The 15,024-nt window shown below is 69.6% G+C and overlaps 1 protein-coding gene across 1 annotated transcript; it reads right to left on the bottom strand.

The window, feature by feature from the left end:
• Positions 1–1,079: 1,079 nt before the first annotated feature.
• Positions 1,080–14,235, bottom strand: LOC120748235 (cartilage intermediate layer protein 2-like). The gene is made up of 13 exons (XM_040054346.1): positions 14,173–14,235; positions 13,381–13,902; positions 11,892–12,002; positions 11,691–11,804; positions 11,054–11,204; positions 9,611–9,829; positions 6,433–6,531; positions 5,462–5,734; positions 4,930–5,112; positions 3,985–4,425; positions 3,784–3,892; positions 3,563–3,711; positions 1,080–3,478 (listed from the first exon to the last, which is right to left on the bottom strand). The coding sequence occupies exons 1-13, from the start codon at positions 14,233–14,235 to the stop codon at positions 1,080–1,082; spliced, it is 4,833 nt and encodes a 1,610-aa protein (XP_039910280.1).
• Between the last annotated feature and the right edge of the window lie 789 nt (positions 14,236–15,024).

The following is a 15,024-nucleotide window of genomic DNA, read 5'->3' as shown; positions in this document are numbered from 1 at the left end:
CCCCCGCGCCTCCTTTGATCCCGCATCCAGCGAAAAGGGTGGAAAAAAAAATTTTAAAAGAAGTGTGGAAAAATGCCTCTCGGGGGCCAGGGCGGCTTGGAGCAGGGAGCTGTTGTGGCGGGCTCGGCCCCGTGAGCGCCGCCGGTTCCATTACAGCATCCGCGGCCGGGCCGGCGCGGGGAGGGGCGGGGGACACCCGAAAAACCCCGCCGGGGACACCCGGGAGGCGGCGGGACGCAGCCAGCCCCGGGGCGGGGGGCGGGCGGGGGGCCCGGCCGTGCCTCGGGGGGCGGCGGGGCCGGGGGGGCTCCGGGCGCGTCCCCCCCGCCCCGGCTGCCACGTCCCGCTGGCACCGAGCCCCCCCCGGCCGCTGCCAGCCCGGCTGAGCCCGGCCCAAGGCAAACAGCGGCGGCCGCGACCGCGCTACCGGGCGGGGACCGGGCTCGGGGACAACGGGGACACGCTGGGGACACGTTGGGGACACGCGGGGGACACGCTGGGGACACGCGGGGGACACGCGGGGCTGGGTCCCTCCCCGTCCCGGAGAAGCCCAGCAGCCAGGCGGGTGTACAAGGATGGTATATTTTGTAATAAATAATGTACAAATCCGCCCCAAACCGGGGCTCGGCGCCGCGGGGGCGACACCGGCCCGCGGGGGAGGGCGGCACGGCACGGCACGGCACGGCACGGCACGGGAGGGAGGGAGGGAGTTTTACCCGCGTTATCTTTGGGGTTTTCCTCCCCCGAAAATCCGGGTTTCAGTCTGGGGTTCGGGGGTGACGCGAGCGCTCCCGGGCCCCGGTGGCACCGGGCAGAGCCCCGGGCCGGGACCCCCGCGCCGCGCCCGCCCCGTCCCCGCCCTGCTCCCGCCGCCTCTTTTATCGCTTTTATTTCCACCCCCAGCGCGGGGCTCGGCACCGAGAGGAGGCGGCGACAGCGCCCGGGGGTGGCGGGGTCCCCTCCCCGCGGCCCCGCCGCCCCCCGAATCCTTCGGGATTTACAGAATGAGCGCGGCCAAAAGCGACGGGGAGAAGGAGGGAGGCGACAAAGCGGAGCCGCGGAGGGGGCGCGGAGGGGGCTCAGGGCCGCCCCCGCTGCCCGCCCGGTCTCCGCTGGCCTCCGGGGCTCCGGCGGGCGGCCGTGGGGCCGGGGGCTCCGGAGGCGAAGTCCATCACCTCGGGGGGAGCGCGGCGCAGCTCGGACCGCCCCATCTCCCTGCGGATCTCCTGCAGCGCCTCGGCCGGAGCGTTCAGCAGGCGCTGGAAGAGGCTCTCGCTGCCCGGCGGCCGCTCCTGGCAGCTGAAGGTGACGGCCGCGCCCTCCGCAGCCCTCATCTCCCGGGAGAAGCCGTCCGAGGTGCCCGCGAAGCAGCGGCCGATGGCGATCTCCTTGGCCAGCCGCGGGCTCTGGTCCGTCACGGTGTAGATGCCGTAGTTGTGGCCCAGCGGGTCCAGCGGGGCCAGCATGGAGAAGGCCGCGGTGTGGTTGTTGTCGGCCAGCGGCGGGTGCCGGCTCAGGTAGTCCCGCAGCAGCGCGTTGGTGGCCGTGCGGCGGCAGCCGCCCTGCGGCACCACGGTCACCAGCGTTCTGTCGGCCAGGCCCTGGTCGAAGAGCATCCCGCCGCACTTGAACTCCACGCAGGCCCCCGAGGTGTTGTCCAGCAGCGGGTCCCGCACGCTGCGGCTGTCCCGCAGCCCGTAGAGCTGCCCCCGGGTGCGGGGGTGGCTCCCGCCCGCGTTCCTCGACCTCACCATGTACTCCTGCGGCCCCTCCAGCCGCACCTTGATGAAGCACGCCCGGAACTCCTGCGGGTTGGGCCACCACGCCAGGTAGTCGCCGGTCCAGGAGGAGACGTCGCTCTCCTTGAAGGGCACCACGTTGTACTCGTACCTGTCCACCTCCACGCGGTAGAAGCGCAGGTGGTTGGCGCTGACCGGCGCCTCCTGGCACTCCCGCAGGCTCCGGTAGGAGTAGACGGGCCCGTTGCTCTCGTCCGGGTCGCCGGGGTCGGGCTTGGCCACGTTGATCTGGAAGGCCGTCTTCTTGAGCGCCGCGTCCTCGTGGTCCGAGCGCCGGTAGCCCAGCTTGCCCAGGTAGGGCTGCGCCACGCCCACGGCGCCGGGGTTCAGCTTGGGGCTGGAGGCCACGGCCTCCAGCTCCTCGCCGCCCAGCGTGGCGGTCAGCAGCGCCGCGTAGGCGTCGGGGCGCCGGCCGTCGCAGAAGGCGGGCAGGCAGGCGCCGTTGGGCCCCGTGACGGCGCTGTCGAAGCGGCCCCAGGCCCGCGGGTTGCTGGGGAAGCCGGGCTGCGGCTCCAGGTTGACGAGGGTGACCACCACCCCCTCCAGCTGCTCGTGGGGGTTGAACTTCTCGTTGCTGTAGGCCCTGACCTTGACGAAGCAGCGGCGGTCCTCGGGCACGTCCAGGTTGAAGAGGCGGCGCTCGCGGATCTCCAGGTTGCCCACCAGGAAGGTCCTCTCCTCCCTCTTCCTCTTCCTCTTCCTCCGGCCGCCCCCGGCCGCGCGCAGGACGCCTTCCTCCTCCCACAGGCCGCTCTCGGGGTTCAAGGACCACAGCTTCATCTTGCCCAGGTGCTCCGGCATCCGCACCTGCCCGGCGTCCATCCTCACCCGCACCGGCCCCGCCTGCAGCTCCGCGCCGCTGTCGCCCTCGCGGAAATCCACGGCGAACATCCCGTAGGTGCGCAGGGGCGCGATCTCCCCGTCGGCGTCGGCGAAGCTCAGGTCGCTGGAGGCGGCGCCGGCCGTGCCCACGTCCCTGGGGTCCACGAAGGTGACGCTGGCCTTGACGGTGCCGTTGAAAACCTCCCCGGACGGCCGGAGGAAGGCTCCGGCCGGCAGCAGCAGCTCCCCGACGGGCTCCCGGCCGCCGGCCTCTCCCAGGGGGATGGCGTTGCTCCGGCCGCCGTCCAGCTCCACCGGCTCCTTCTTGCGCAGCATCTTCACCTCCTGGTACACGGCTCCTCCCCGCCGGTCGAAGGGCAGCACCCTGACGGCGTCCAGCAGGCGCTGCTGCCCGTCCACGAAGCGAGCCACCAGGCGCCGCGTGTCCGGCGGCACCTCGATGGTGAAGGAGCCCTGGTAGCCGGTGAAGCCGGCTCTCCTGCCGCCGAGGAAGATGCGGCCGAAGCGCAGCGGCTCCCCGGTGTCGGCCGCCGTCACCCGGCCCTGCACCAGCGCCCGGGGCCGGGCGCAGGGCCCGCAGCCGCACTCGGCCACCACCTTGACGGGCAGCAGGGAGCCGGCGCACGGCACCTGCCGCAGCTCCATCCTCCTCACCCCGCAGCACCGCCCGGACTCCTCGCCGCACGCCGAGGGCTCGGCGGAGCCTCCCGGGCACGGCGAGGCCGGGCAGCGCCCCACGTTGTAGTAGCGGGAGCCGCCGGCGTCCTGCGAGCAGTCGCTGGGCAGCTCCACCAGGCTGGGCTCGGGCTCCGCCCGGCAGCTCGGCCGGCCCTGGGCTGGGGGGCACCGAGGGGAGGGGGCGTTAGGGGCGCGGGCGGGGGTCGGGGCAGCCCGGCGGACCCCGGCCGGCGCTCGCTCACCCAGCACGGTGAGCTGCGCGGGCTCCGAGAGGATGGCTCCGGCCTCGGAGGTGGCCTTGCAGCGGTAGGTGCCCGCCTGCTCCGGCGCCAGCCCCCGCAGCTCCAGGCGGCCGCCGGGGCCCGGAGCCAGCAGCGTCCCGTTGTGGTACCTGCGGGGACGGCGGGGACCGGCTCAGCGCGGTGAGGGCCCGGCCGCCGCCCGCCCCGCAGCGCCGCCTCACCAGGAGTAGTTTTGGGGCGCGGGGGTGCCCGAGGCTTCGCAGCAGAAGGTCACGTCCTGCCCGGCCTCCCTGACCCTGTCCGCGGGGTGCAGCACCATGTGGGGCTTCTCTGCCGAGGGGCAAAAAGAGGGGCAGCGAGCGCATGGGCGCCCCGGCTCGGCCCCGGGGGGGGGTCCCCGCAGCCGCCCCCGTCCTTCTCACCGAGCCGCCGCAGCCTCAGGTGCGCCACGGCCGCTCCCGAGCCGTCGGTGACGATGGGCGCCAGCGCCGGGGCGAAGCCGTCGCGGCGGGCGCTGAGGTTGGCGGCGGGGCCCGGGCACAGCCCCGGGGCCGTGAATCGCCCCCGGGAGTCGCTGCGGGCCAGGGGCTCGCCCGGGCGGTTCTCCAGGTACAGGCGGGCGTCGGGCAGGGCCGCCCCGGCCGCCGTCACCACGGTGCCCCGCAGCGCGCAGCCCGCGGCGGGGACACGGCCGGGGTCAGCGGGGCAGGGTGGCGGGTGACACTCCTGCGCCTCGGCGGCACGGCCCGGGCACGGGGGGCTCCTCTTGGCGGGTTTGCAGCTCCGGCGCCGGGAGCGGGTCCCGGAGCCGCCGCAGGTGCGGGAGCACGGACCCCAAGCGCCCCACTCGGTCCAGGAGGGCTCTGAGGGGACATTCCCGGTGGGAATCGCGTCCCCTCCAAAGCCCCGGCGTGGGGTGGCCGTGGGAGGTCACCCCCGGGCAGAGCAGCCAGAGGTGGGTGGCACAGGGTGGCCCCAGGTGGCCCCGAGTGGCCCCAGGTGGCACCGGGTGGCCCCAGGTGGCCCCGAGTGGCCCCAGGTGGCACCGGGTGGCCCCAGGTGGCACAGGGTGGCCCCAGGTGGCACAGGGTGGCTCTGCCCACCTGCTCCTGCTGCGGGGACTGACACGGGGGTTCAGGTCCCTGCAGAGAGCCCTGGTCACAGCCCAGTGTCACCGCACGGCCACCCCATGGGCACCCCCGGCCCCGTGTCCCCTCCCTGGGCACAAGTGGGTGACACCGCGGGGTTCATGGTGCCAGCCCGGCCCCGTGTCCCCTCCCCGGCGCAGGTAGGTGACACCGCGGGGTTCATGGTGCCACCCCCGGCCCCGTGTCCCCTCCCCGGCGCAGGTGCGTTCCGGTCCGTACCTGGGCAGGGCCCGGCGCTGCAGGCCCGGCGCTCGGTGGCTTTGCCCCGGCACCGCAGCTCCTTGAGGCGGCTCCGGGCGCGGGCGCTGCGGCAGCGCCGGGAGCGGCTCTGGACGCCGCGGGAGCCGCAGGCGCTGCGAGAGCAGGGGCTCCAGGCAGACCAGTGGGACCAGTACACGTCATCTGCGGGGACACTGGGGGTCACTGGGGGACACTGGGGGACACTGGGAGTCACTGGGGGACGCTGGGGGACACTGGGGGCCAGTGGGGGACACTGGGAGTGACTGGGAGTCACTGGGGGTCACTGGGAGTGACTGGGAGTCACTGGGGGACGCTGGAGTCACTGGGAGTCACTGGGGTCACTGGGAGCGGGGCACGGGAACGGCAGCAAAGGGGTTAAACGGGAAGGACGCCCCTGCACGGAACTGGGGGGGGGAAAGGGGGGCACAGGTGGGGACACGGGTGGGACAGAGGTGTGACACAGGTGTGACAGGTGTGCCCCAGGTGTGCCCCAGGTGTGCCCGTCCCTCACCCAGCGGGCACAGGAAGCGCACGTGGTAGTTGGCGCAGGCCTTTCCGGGCGGCTGCTCGCGGTGCAGGCAGCGGAAGCCGCGCTCGGGGCTGGCGTGCACCACCTGTCCCAGCGCCGCCGGCAGCTCCCAGCCCGTGCTCCGCGCCTCCAGCGCCAGCGGCCGCGCGCACACGCGCTCCCCGAAGTAGAAGCGGATGGCGGCCAGGCTCTCGTGGTCCCCGTCCCCGCCCGGGTGGTCGATGTTGAACCACGACGTCCACGCGGCGCCTTTGCCTGGTGGGAGACGGAAGGGAGCGGCACACGGGGCCGGGGTTGGGGACGGGGCGGGGACGGGGCGGGGATGGCGTGGGGACAGCTGGGGATCATCTGGGGACAGCTGGGGATGGCACGGGGACAGCTGGGGATGGCACGGGGATGGCGTGGGGACAGCTGGGGATCATCTGGGGACAGCTGGGGATGGTTTGGGGACTGTTTGGGGACGGTGTGAGGATAGGGACAGCCTGGGGATCATCTGGGGACAGCTCGGGGTCACTTTAGGGTTTGTTTGGGGACAGCTCAGGGTTGTTTTGGGGTTGGAGATGGCTCAGGGATGGTTTGGGCTTGGGGACAGCTTGGGGACAGCTCGGGGTCAGTTTGGGGTTGGTTTGGGGACAGCTTGGGGTTGGTTTGGGGACAGTTCAGCAATGGCCTGGGGCTGGGGACAGCTCAGGGACGGTTTGGCACAGCTCGGGGACAGCTTGGGGACAGATCTGAGTTGGTCTGGGGGTTGAAGCTCAGGGACCCTGAGGGAAGAGGCTGTGGGGATGGAGAGTCACCACTGAGGCCCCGTGGGTGGGAACTGTCCCCGGAGCCATGGGTGGGACGTCACAGGGGTGGGAATGTCACCGTGGTCACCGCTGAGGGCCCGTGGGGTGGCACAGGGTGGGCACAGCCCCTGGGGACCCTGCAGGGGACGTCGGCGGTGGCCGTACCTGCCGTGCCCAGGTCCAGCTCCTCCAGGTCGGGCTCGCCTTTCCAGGGTTTCCCGGCGGCTCCGGCCTTGCCCGGCTCCGACTCGTTCTCCAGGGGCTCTGGGGACACCGGGGTGGCACTGCCACGTTCCCGGGGTCCCTGCCCAGCCCTGTCCCCGTGCCCTGAGCCCCCAAATCAATCCCGGGGGGACAGGACTGACCGTGTCCCCAAGGCCAGGCTGGCGGTGTCACCGAGGGTGGGCCACGGTGTCCTGGGAGCCAGAGGTGACCCCAGGGTGGCCCAAGGGTGACCCCAGGGTGGCCCAAGGGTGACCCAAGGGTGGCCGAGGCAGGAGCCCACCCCGTATCCATGGGAATCGTTCCCGGCCTTTTGGCTGTACCAGGGGTGACGAGGGACAAGGACACGAGGGTGGAATGTCAATGTCCCCAACACGGTGTCACCAGGCCCCGAGCCGGGAGGTGACAGGGATCTGGGGGGTGTCCTCACAGCCGGGGTGTCCCCACAGCCGTCCCTGTGGGAACCCCCGGGAGCTCCAGGGCTCTTCCCATGGGATTCAGCAATTCCAGAGGGGGTGGATGGGGCAAGAAGGTCCCTGGGGGCACCTCTGTCCCCATCCCTGTCCCCATCCCATTCCCACCCCTATCCCTGTCCCATCCCTGTCCCCATCCCTGTCCCTGTCCCATCCCTGTCCCCATCCCTGTCCCATCCCTGTCCCTGTCCCTGTCCCTCCATGACAGATCCCCTGATCCCCATCCACACCCCTCCCTTGGCAGGTGCCAGCGGTTCCAGCCACACTCTGTGTCACCACCCCGTGCCACCACACTCTGTGTCACCACCCCGTGCCACCACCCCCTCCCTCAAAATCCAGGCAGGAAAAAAACCCCCAAACCCCCAAACCCCAAACCCACAAAACTCCAAACCCCCAAACCCCCAAACCCCAAAACTCCAAACCCCAAAACCTCAACTCCCCCAAACCCCAAAACCACAAAACCCCCAACCCCAAAAACCCCCCAAACCACCCAAAAAAACCCCAAAAAACCCCCAAAAAACCCCAAAAAACCCCCAACCCCCCCAAACCCCTTTACCTGCAGCCCCGGCAACCCTCGGAGCTCCCACCACCAGCAGCACCAGCACCGCCAGCTGTGCCAGCTGTGCCAGCTGTGCCAGATGTGCCAGATGTGCCAGCCGTGCCATGGCTGCTCCGCGCGCCGACTGCGGCCGCTCCCGCCCCGTCCCGGTTTTTATAGGGCGCCGCTTCCCCGCTTTTTTCCAGGATTCCTGGAGCCGGGTCAGGCCGGGAGCTCTGCCCGCGGCGGCCGCGCTGCTCCCGCGGCTCGCGGCGCTTGTTTTCGTCGGGGCTGCTAAAATTGGATGCGCTGGGGAATGCGGCGGGGAGGGAGGGGAGAGAGAAATGAAACGGGAGAGAAAAAAACACGATTTAAAAAAAAAATAAATAATAATAATAGTAAACGGGAAAAGGCCAAAGAGGAGTCGGTGTCGTGGTGGAGGGGAAAACATTTTTTTTAAAAATTAAAAATTAAAAAAAACGTGTGGGAAGAGGGAGAAGAGGAGTTGATGGCCTTGGGGACATCGGGGTGACCTGGGTTTGTCTGGAAGGTGACGAAGTGGGGGAAATCCCGAATTTGGGGGTGTCCCGAATTGTCCCGAATCCACCCCACCTCAAATTACTCCTCCTTCAAATCCCCCCTTTTTCTGACCCAAAATCGCTGGAATCTGGGATGGACTGGGATGGACTGGGATGGACTGGGATGGACTGGGAGGAGCTGGGAGCACCCCAGCTCTCTCCCGAATTACCCCAAATCCCTCCCCACACGCCTCGTCTATCCCAAATCCATCAAAATCTGGGAATTCGCCCTGATTTGGGAGCACTGGGGGAACTGGGAGGGACTGGGAGGGACTGGAGGAGCTTTGGGATGAACCAGGAACCCCCAGCCTGCAGCCAAATCCCAAAACAACCCCAAATCTCCCAGATCATCCCAAAATCTCCCAAACCCGCCCCCAAATTCCCTTTAATCCCTAACCCGTGCCCGAAATCTGGGAATTGGCCCTGCAGATGGGGACACTGGGGACACTGGGGACACTGGAGACAATGGGACACTGGGGACACTGGGACACTGGGGACAATGGGGCACTGGGGACACTGGGGGCACTGTGAAGGGCCCCAGCAGCCGCAGCCGGCGGAAATCCCCAAATCCCGGCGCATTCCCGGCATTCCGGCGGCTCCCGAGCCCCCCGGGGCTGGACTGGGGTCACGGCCACCCCGTCCCTGCTGGGACACAGGGGACACCGAGGGGACAGCGCCCGGGGGCGGCTCCTCACCCTCAGGGACGTCCCCTGCTGGGGTGGGGGTTCCCGGGTCCCTTCCCTGGTTTTTTTTTGGGATTTCAGCCCCGTGGGTGGGTGGCAGGGGAGGTGACGCGGGGTGGTGACAGCTCCAGGGGTCCCCAAACCTTGGATTGAGGCTCAGGACAAAGCCCCGACCCGAGCCAGGGCCACCAAAGTCCCCTGTCCCCAAAGAGCCCCCACTGGGGAGCCACGAGGGGTTAATTTGGGTCAAGGGGCCACGAGGGGTTAATTGGGGTCACAGTGACACCAGGGTTCATTTGGGGTCACAGTGCCACCAGGGTTCATTTGGGGTCACAGTGACACCAGGGTTCATTTGGGGTCACAGTGCCACCAGGGGTTCGTTGGGGTCACAGGGCCAGCATCACTTTATTTTGGGGGTCACAGGGCCACCAAGAGTTTATCTGAGGTCACAAGGCCAGAAGTGCTTTATTTGGGGTCACAGTGTCACCAGGGGCTCATTTGGGGAGTCACGGTGCCACCAGGGGTTTGATTGGGGTCCCGGTGTCACCAGGGGCTCATTTGGAGGGTCACGGTGTCACCGGGGGCTCATTGGGGTGTCCCGGTGTCACCGGGGGCTCATTGGGGGGTCCCAGTGTCACCGGGGGTTCATTTGGAGGGTCACGGTGCCACCAGGGGTTTGATTGGGGTCACAGTGTCACCGGAGGCTCATTGGGGGGGTCCCAGTGTCACCAGGGGCTCATTGGAGGGTCACGGTGTCACCGGGGGCTCATTGGGGTGTCCCAGTGTCACCGGGGGCTCATTGGGGGGTCCCAGTGTCACCGGGGGTTCATTGGGGGGTCCCGGTGTCACCGGGGGCTCCTCCGGGGGGTCCCAGCGCCACCACGCAGTCGCTGCCCGGGTAGGGCGGGGCGCGGATCCCGAATTTCCTGCGCAGCTCCTCGGGCACGAAGCGCCCGGCCAGGAAATGCCGCTGGCCCTGGAAGCGCCGCGCCGCAGCCTTGGGCGCCGCCAGCGACACCAGCACGGCCGGGCGGATGTCACCGCTGTCACCCGGCCCCGCGCGCCACCCTGCGACAGCGACAGCGACAGCGACAGCGTCAGGGGGACCGCGACAGGGATGGGGACAGGAATGGGACAGGGACAGGGACACAGGGACAGGGACAGGGACAGGGACAGGGACAGGGACAGGGACAGGGACAGCGACAGGGACAGCGACAGCGACAGCGACAGAGGGACCGGGACAGGGATGGGGACAGGGATGGGGATAGGGACACAGGGACAGGGACACAGGGACAGGGATGGGGACAGGGGACAGGGATGAGACAGGGACAGCGACAGCGACAACCACAGCGTCAGAGGGACAGGGACAGGGAGGGGACAGGGACAGGGAGGGGACACGGGGGTGGCACCGCCACCGTCCCTGCACGGGCAGGGTTTGTCCCCGCGGGATCCACCCCGAGAGCGGGCGGTGACACCGCCAGGACAGGAGGTGACACCGCCAGGCCGGGGGGGACACCGCCGGTGACGATCCCAGGCCCGGCCGCCAGACACGCGCGTGGCGGTTCGGGAGCGCCACATCTGGGAATGACATCTGGCGGTGACGTCACGTCTCGGGCCGGGCACTTTGTTATTTCCCGTGGGTGCCCCGAGCGCGGCCGGAGCCCGCGGGGGGGCCGGGGCGTCCCCAGAGTGACACGGTCACCGCGGGGTGTCCCCAGAGTGACAGGGTCACCGCGGGGTGTCCCCAGAGTGACAGGGTCACCCCGGGGCGTCCCCAGAGTGACAGGGTCACCGCGGGGTGTCCCCAGAGTGCCAGGGTCACCCCGGGGCGTCCCCAGAGTGACACGGTCACCGCGGGGTGTCCCCAGAGTGACAGGGTCACCCCGGGGTGTCCCCAGAGTGACAGGGTCACCGCGGGGTGTCCCCAGAGTGACAGGGTCACCGCGGGGTGTCCCCAACGTCCCAGGGTCACCGCGGGGGGCAGCGGGGATGTCCCCACCTTGTCGTGGTCACCGCCGGGGCTCCGGGCTCCACGCCCGGGGTGACACCGCCAGGGACGCGGTGACAGCGGCGTGGGAGAGAGCGGGGGGACACGGGGGGGACAGGGAGGGACACGGGGGACACCTGAGGGGACACGGGGGGGACAGGGAGGGACACGGGGGACACCCGCGGGGACACGGGGGGACATGGGGGGGACACGGGGGACACCTGAGGGGACACCTGAGGGCATACGGGGGACAGCCGGGGGACACACGGGGGACACGGGGACACCCGCGGGGACACGGGGGGCACCTGAGGGGACATCCAGGCTGACGATGGGGATGCGGACGTGCCGCAGCGTGGCCAGCGTGGCCGCGCACGGCTCCGTCCCCTCGGTCCCCTCGCCCTCGGCTCCCAGCACCGCGTCCACCACGGCGTTGTAGGCGTCGTTGATCAGCTGCACCTGGGGACAGCGACATTCGGGGGTGTCCCCGTGTCACCCCTGGCGGCGCAAAACCCCGGCCAGGCCGTTTTCCTGCCGGGTTGCCAAAAAAAAAAAAAAAAAAAAAAAAAAAAAAAGAAAAAAAAACAAAGAAAAGGCGAATCCAGACTCCGGCCCCCCCAAGTGGAGCGGCAGCCAGGGAGGGGCCGCGGAGCCGAGCCCGGCACGCCGAGACGCGTGGCCCGAGCCAGGGCAGCGATTTTTGGGTCAAATTCCTCCGTTCCCAGCGCTGGGAGATTCCAAAAATAACAGAGCCGGTGGCTGGAGGCAGCGGCCGCTGGATTTCCTGGCATCCCCGGGATCCCGGCAGCGCCGGGACGGGGCGGGGAGCGGCGGGCGGGAGGGAAAGAGGGATAAAAACTCGTCTGGAGGGGATTTGGGGAGCCGGGGTGGGGAAAAGGGGAAGGAAAGGAGGAAGAAGGAGGGGGAGGCTGGGTGTGGGGTCACCTCGGTGGGCAGGTAGGACAGGAACGGGATGTCCATCCTCTCGCACTGCGTGGTGAAGTCGCGGTGCAGCGGGTCCGGGGAGCGCTTGGGGTAGAAGATGGTGGGCTCGTAATCCTGGGGGGAAAAAGGGCTCGGAGGAAGGCCGGGAGGAGGAGGAGGAGGAGGAGGAGGAGGAGGAGGAGGAGGAGGGGAGGTACCCACGAAGCTGCGCAGGTGGCGGGCACACACCAGCCCGATGGCCCCGGTCTGCGCCGGCCCGCACGCCACCAGCAGCGTGGGCTGCCTGCGGGGCAGCGACGGCAGCGGGAACGCCTGCGGGGACACGGGTGGCACTGTCACCGCGAGCTCGGGGACACACGGGAGGCACTGTCACCATCACCGGGAGCTCGGGGACACACGGGAGGCACTGTCACCGCGAGCTCGGGGACACACGGGAGGCACTGTCACCATCACCGGGAGCTCGGGGACACACGGGAGGCACTGTCACCGCGAGCTCGGGGACACACGGGAGGCACTGTCACCATCACCGGGAGCTCAGGGACACACGGGTGGCACTGTCACCATCACCGGGAGCTCGGGGACACACGGGTGGCACTGTCACTGGGAGCTCGGGGACACACGGGAGGCACTGTCACCGTCACCGGGAGCTCGGGGACACACGGGTGGCACTGTCACTGGGAGCTCGGGGACACAGCACCCAGGGTGAGATGGGGGTGGCACATGGAGTGGGATGGGATTTACGGGATGGGGATTATGGGATGGGATCCGCAGCTGGATTTGGGGAGCTCCCGGAGTGGGGTGGAACAGGGGCCACACGGGGATGAGGATGGTGCCTGCCGTGGAATTCTAAGAGGTGGGATCGGGATCATTTCCCGGGAGGATCGGGATCATTTCCCGGGAGGATCGGGATCATTTCCCGGGAGGATCGGGATCCTGCCCACCCCGGGAGCCCGAGATGCCCCGTTCGGGCCGAGCCCGTTCACCCCCGTCCCGCAGGGAGGCGGCCGCAGGCGGCGCGTTCCAGGATCCCGGGAGGGAAGGAGGAGGGAGGGAGGCTCTGTTTATCCATTGACGGATTTTTTCCTGCTCACGGATCCTGGCTCCGGAGCACGGCCCTGGTAGCCCGGCCCTGGCCCTGCCCCAGCGCTGGCCACGCCGGCAGAACCTCCGGGCACCGGGGACACGGCGGGGACACGGCGGGGACACGGCGGGGACACCGAGGGGACACCGCGGGGACACCGCGGGGACACCGCGGGACAGCCCGGCCTGGGGCAGCCAGAGCTGGGGCGTCCCCGAGGAGGAGGAGGAGGAGGAGGAGGATGCTGAGGCCCAGGTGGGGTCGGGGAGGCTGCAGCAGCTCCAGCACCAAAACATTTCATCTCCTCGGAGCAGGGAAGGGCCGATGGAAAAGCTGAGGCGGGCGCGGAGCTCTCGGGCCCGAGGCACAAAGCTGCCCTTGATGCTGCCCCCGCTCCTCCTCCTCCTCCTCCTCCGGGGACACCTGGGCACCTCTGGGGACCCCCTGGGCCCCCCCGCGACCCCCAGGAGGGGCCGAGCATCCCCCTCCCCATGGGGACCCAGCCCCGTGTGGTGTCCCCAACACTGACGTGGTGTCCCCAGCCCCGGTGAGATGTCCCCAGTCCTGTCCCCAGTCCTGTCCCCAGCCCCTCCGGGGTGTCCCCAGCCCCACCTTGGTGACAGCCACGGCACAGGCGTGTCCCCAGATCTCGATCAGCTGCTGCCGCCCGAAGCGATAATCCTCCAGCAGCTCCTTCTCCATGGCCTCCGCCTCCGCCCGGCTGCCTCGGGGACAGCCAGCGCTCAGGACACGGGCGACACTGCTGTCCCCACAGCCCCGCTGCACCCCCGGGGACAGGGATTTGGGGACCGTGACCGCACGAACCCCGGTTCCATAAAACCGAGCAAAGCCGCGGTTGTCCGGCCGGGGCCGAGCGCGGAGCGGGCAGCGCCCAGCGCCGCGATCATCGCTCCCGTCTGCCGGCCTCACCTGCCCGGGGAGCGGCCCGGAGAGAACCCGAGCCCGCCGGTACCGGGGAACCGAGCGGGGCTGGGGGATCCGGACCCCCCGGTACCGGGGAACCGAGCGGGGCTGGGGGATCCAGACCCCCCGGTACCGGGGAACCGAGCGGGGCTGGGGGATCCAGACCCCCCGGTACCGGGGAACCGAGCGGGGCTGAGGGATCCGGACCCCCTGGTACCGGGGAACCGAGCGGGGCTGAGGGATCCGGACCCCCGGTACCGGGGAACCGAGCGGGGCTGAGGGATCCAGACCCCGCCACACCCCGGGTTTTGGGGGGAAGGGTCGCGCCCCACTCAGAGCCAGCCCCGGGAGGGGACCCGGCGCTGCCACGGGGCAACTGAGGGGTCCCGGGTTGGGGTCCTGGGTTGGGGTCCTGGGTTGGGGGCCTGGGTTGGGGGCCCAGGCTGCAGGGTGGTCCCACCCCACCCCACCCCACCCCACCCCATCCAGGCCGTCCCCACGGACCAGCTGCGTCCTGGCAGAGCCCCAAAATCCCTTGGTCATTCCAGCAGGGCCCCAGCAAGCTCCGGGTCCCCCCATTCCCACATCCCATCCCTTGGCTGTCCTCATGAACCTGCCAGGAAAACTTCATCCCATTATCCCATTACCCCATTATTGCCCCATTATTATCCCATTACCCCATCCCATATTCCTATCCCAGTCCCATGGAGCCCATCCCAATCCCTGTCTCCAGCCCTTTGGTGCCCTCTAGTGAATCCCATCCCATCCCATCCCATCCCATCCCATCCCATTATCCCATCCCATCCCATCCCATCCCATCCCATCCCATCCCATCCCATCCCATCCCATCCCATCCCATCCCATCCCATCCCATCCCATCCCATTATCCCATCCCATCCCATCCCATCCCATCCCGCACGGGGAGCTCCAGGAGGAGCAGTCGGGGCTGGGAAGGGAGCGGGCGCTGCCCGGAGCCCCTCCCGCGCCGAGCGGGGCTGGCCGGGGCTGCCGGGCCCAGCTGTGTTGTCCCTGGCCCAACAAAAGCCTCGTGTGCGCCGCAGTTCTCCGCGTCCGTTCCCGGAGAAGATTGTCCCTAATCGCTGCTGGCACGGACGCTCCTGGCCCCGGCCCCGCGCTGGCTCCGCGGCGCTGGCAGCGGCCCCGGGGCGGGGACACGGCCGGGGGCTCCCCGGAGCTGCGGCCCCGCCCCGGGACACGTCCCAGCTCTGCATCCCGGCCCCACATCCCCGATCCCGGCTCTGCATCCCGGCCCCACATCCCCGATCCCGGCTCTGCATCCCGGCCCCACATCCCCGATCCCGGCTCTGCATC

The sequence above is a fragment of the Hirundo rustica genome, unplaced genomic scaffold (genome assembly GCF_015227805.2).
Source record: "Hirundo rustica isolate bHirRus1 unplaced genomic scaffold, bHirRus1.pri.v3 unplaced_BUSCO_264645at7742, whole genome shotgun sequence".
NCBI classification, from domain to species: Eukaryota; Metazoa; Chordata; class Aves; order Passeriformes; family Hirundinidae; genus Hirundo; species Hirundo rustica.
This window is presented reverse-complemented; position numbering and strand designations above follow the sequence as displayed.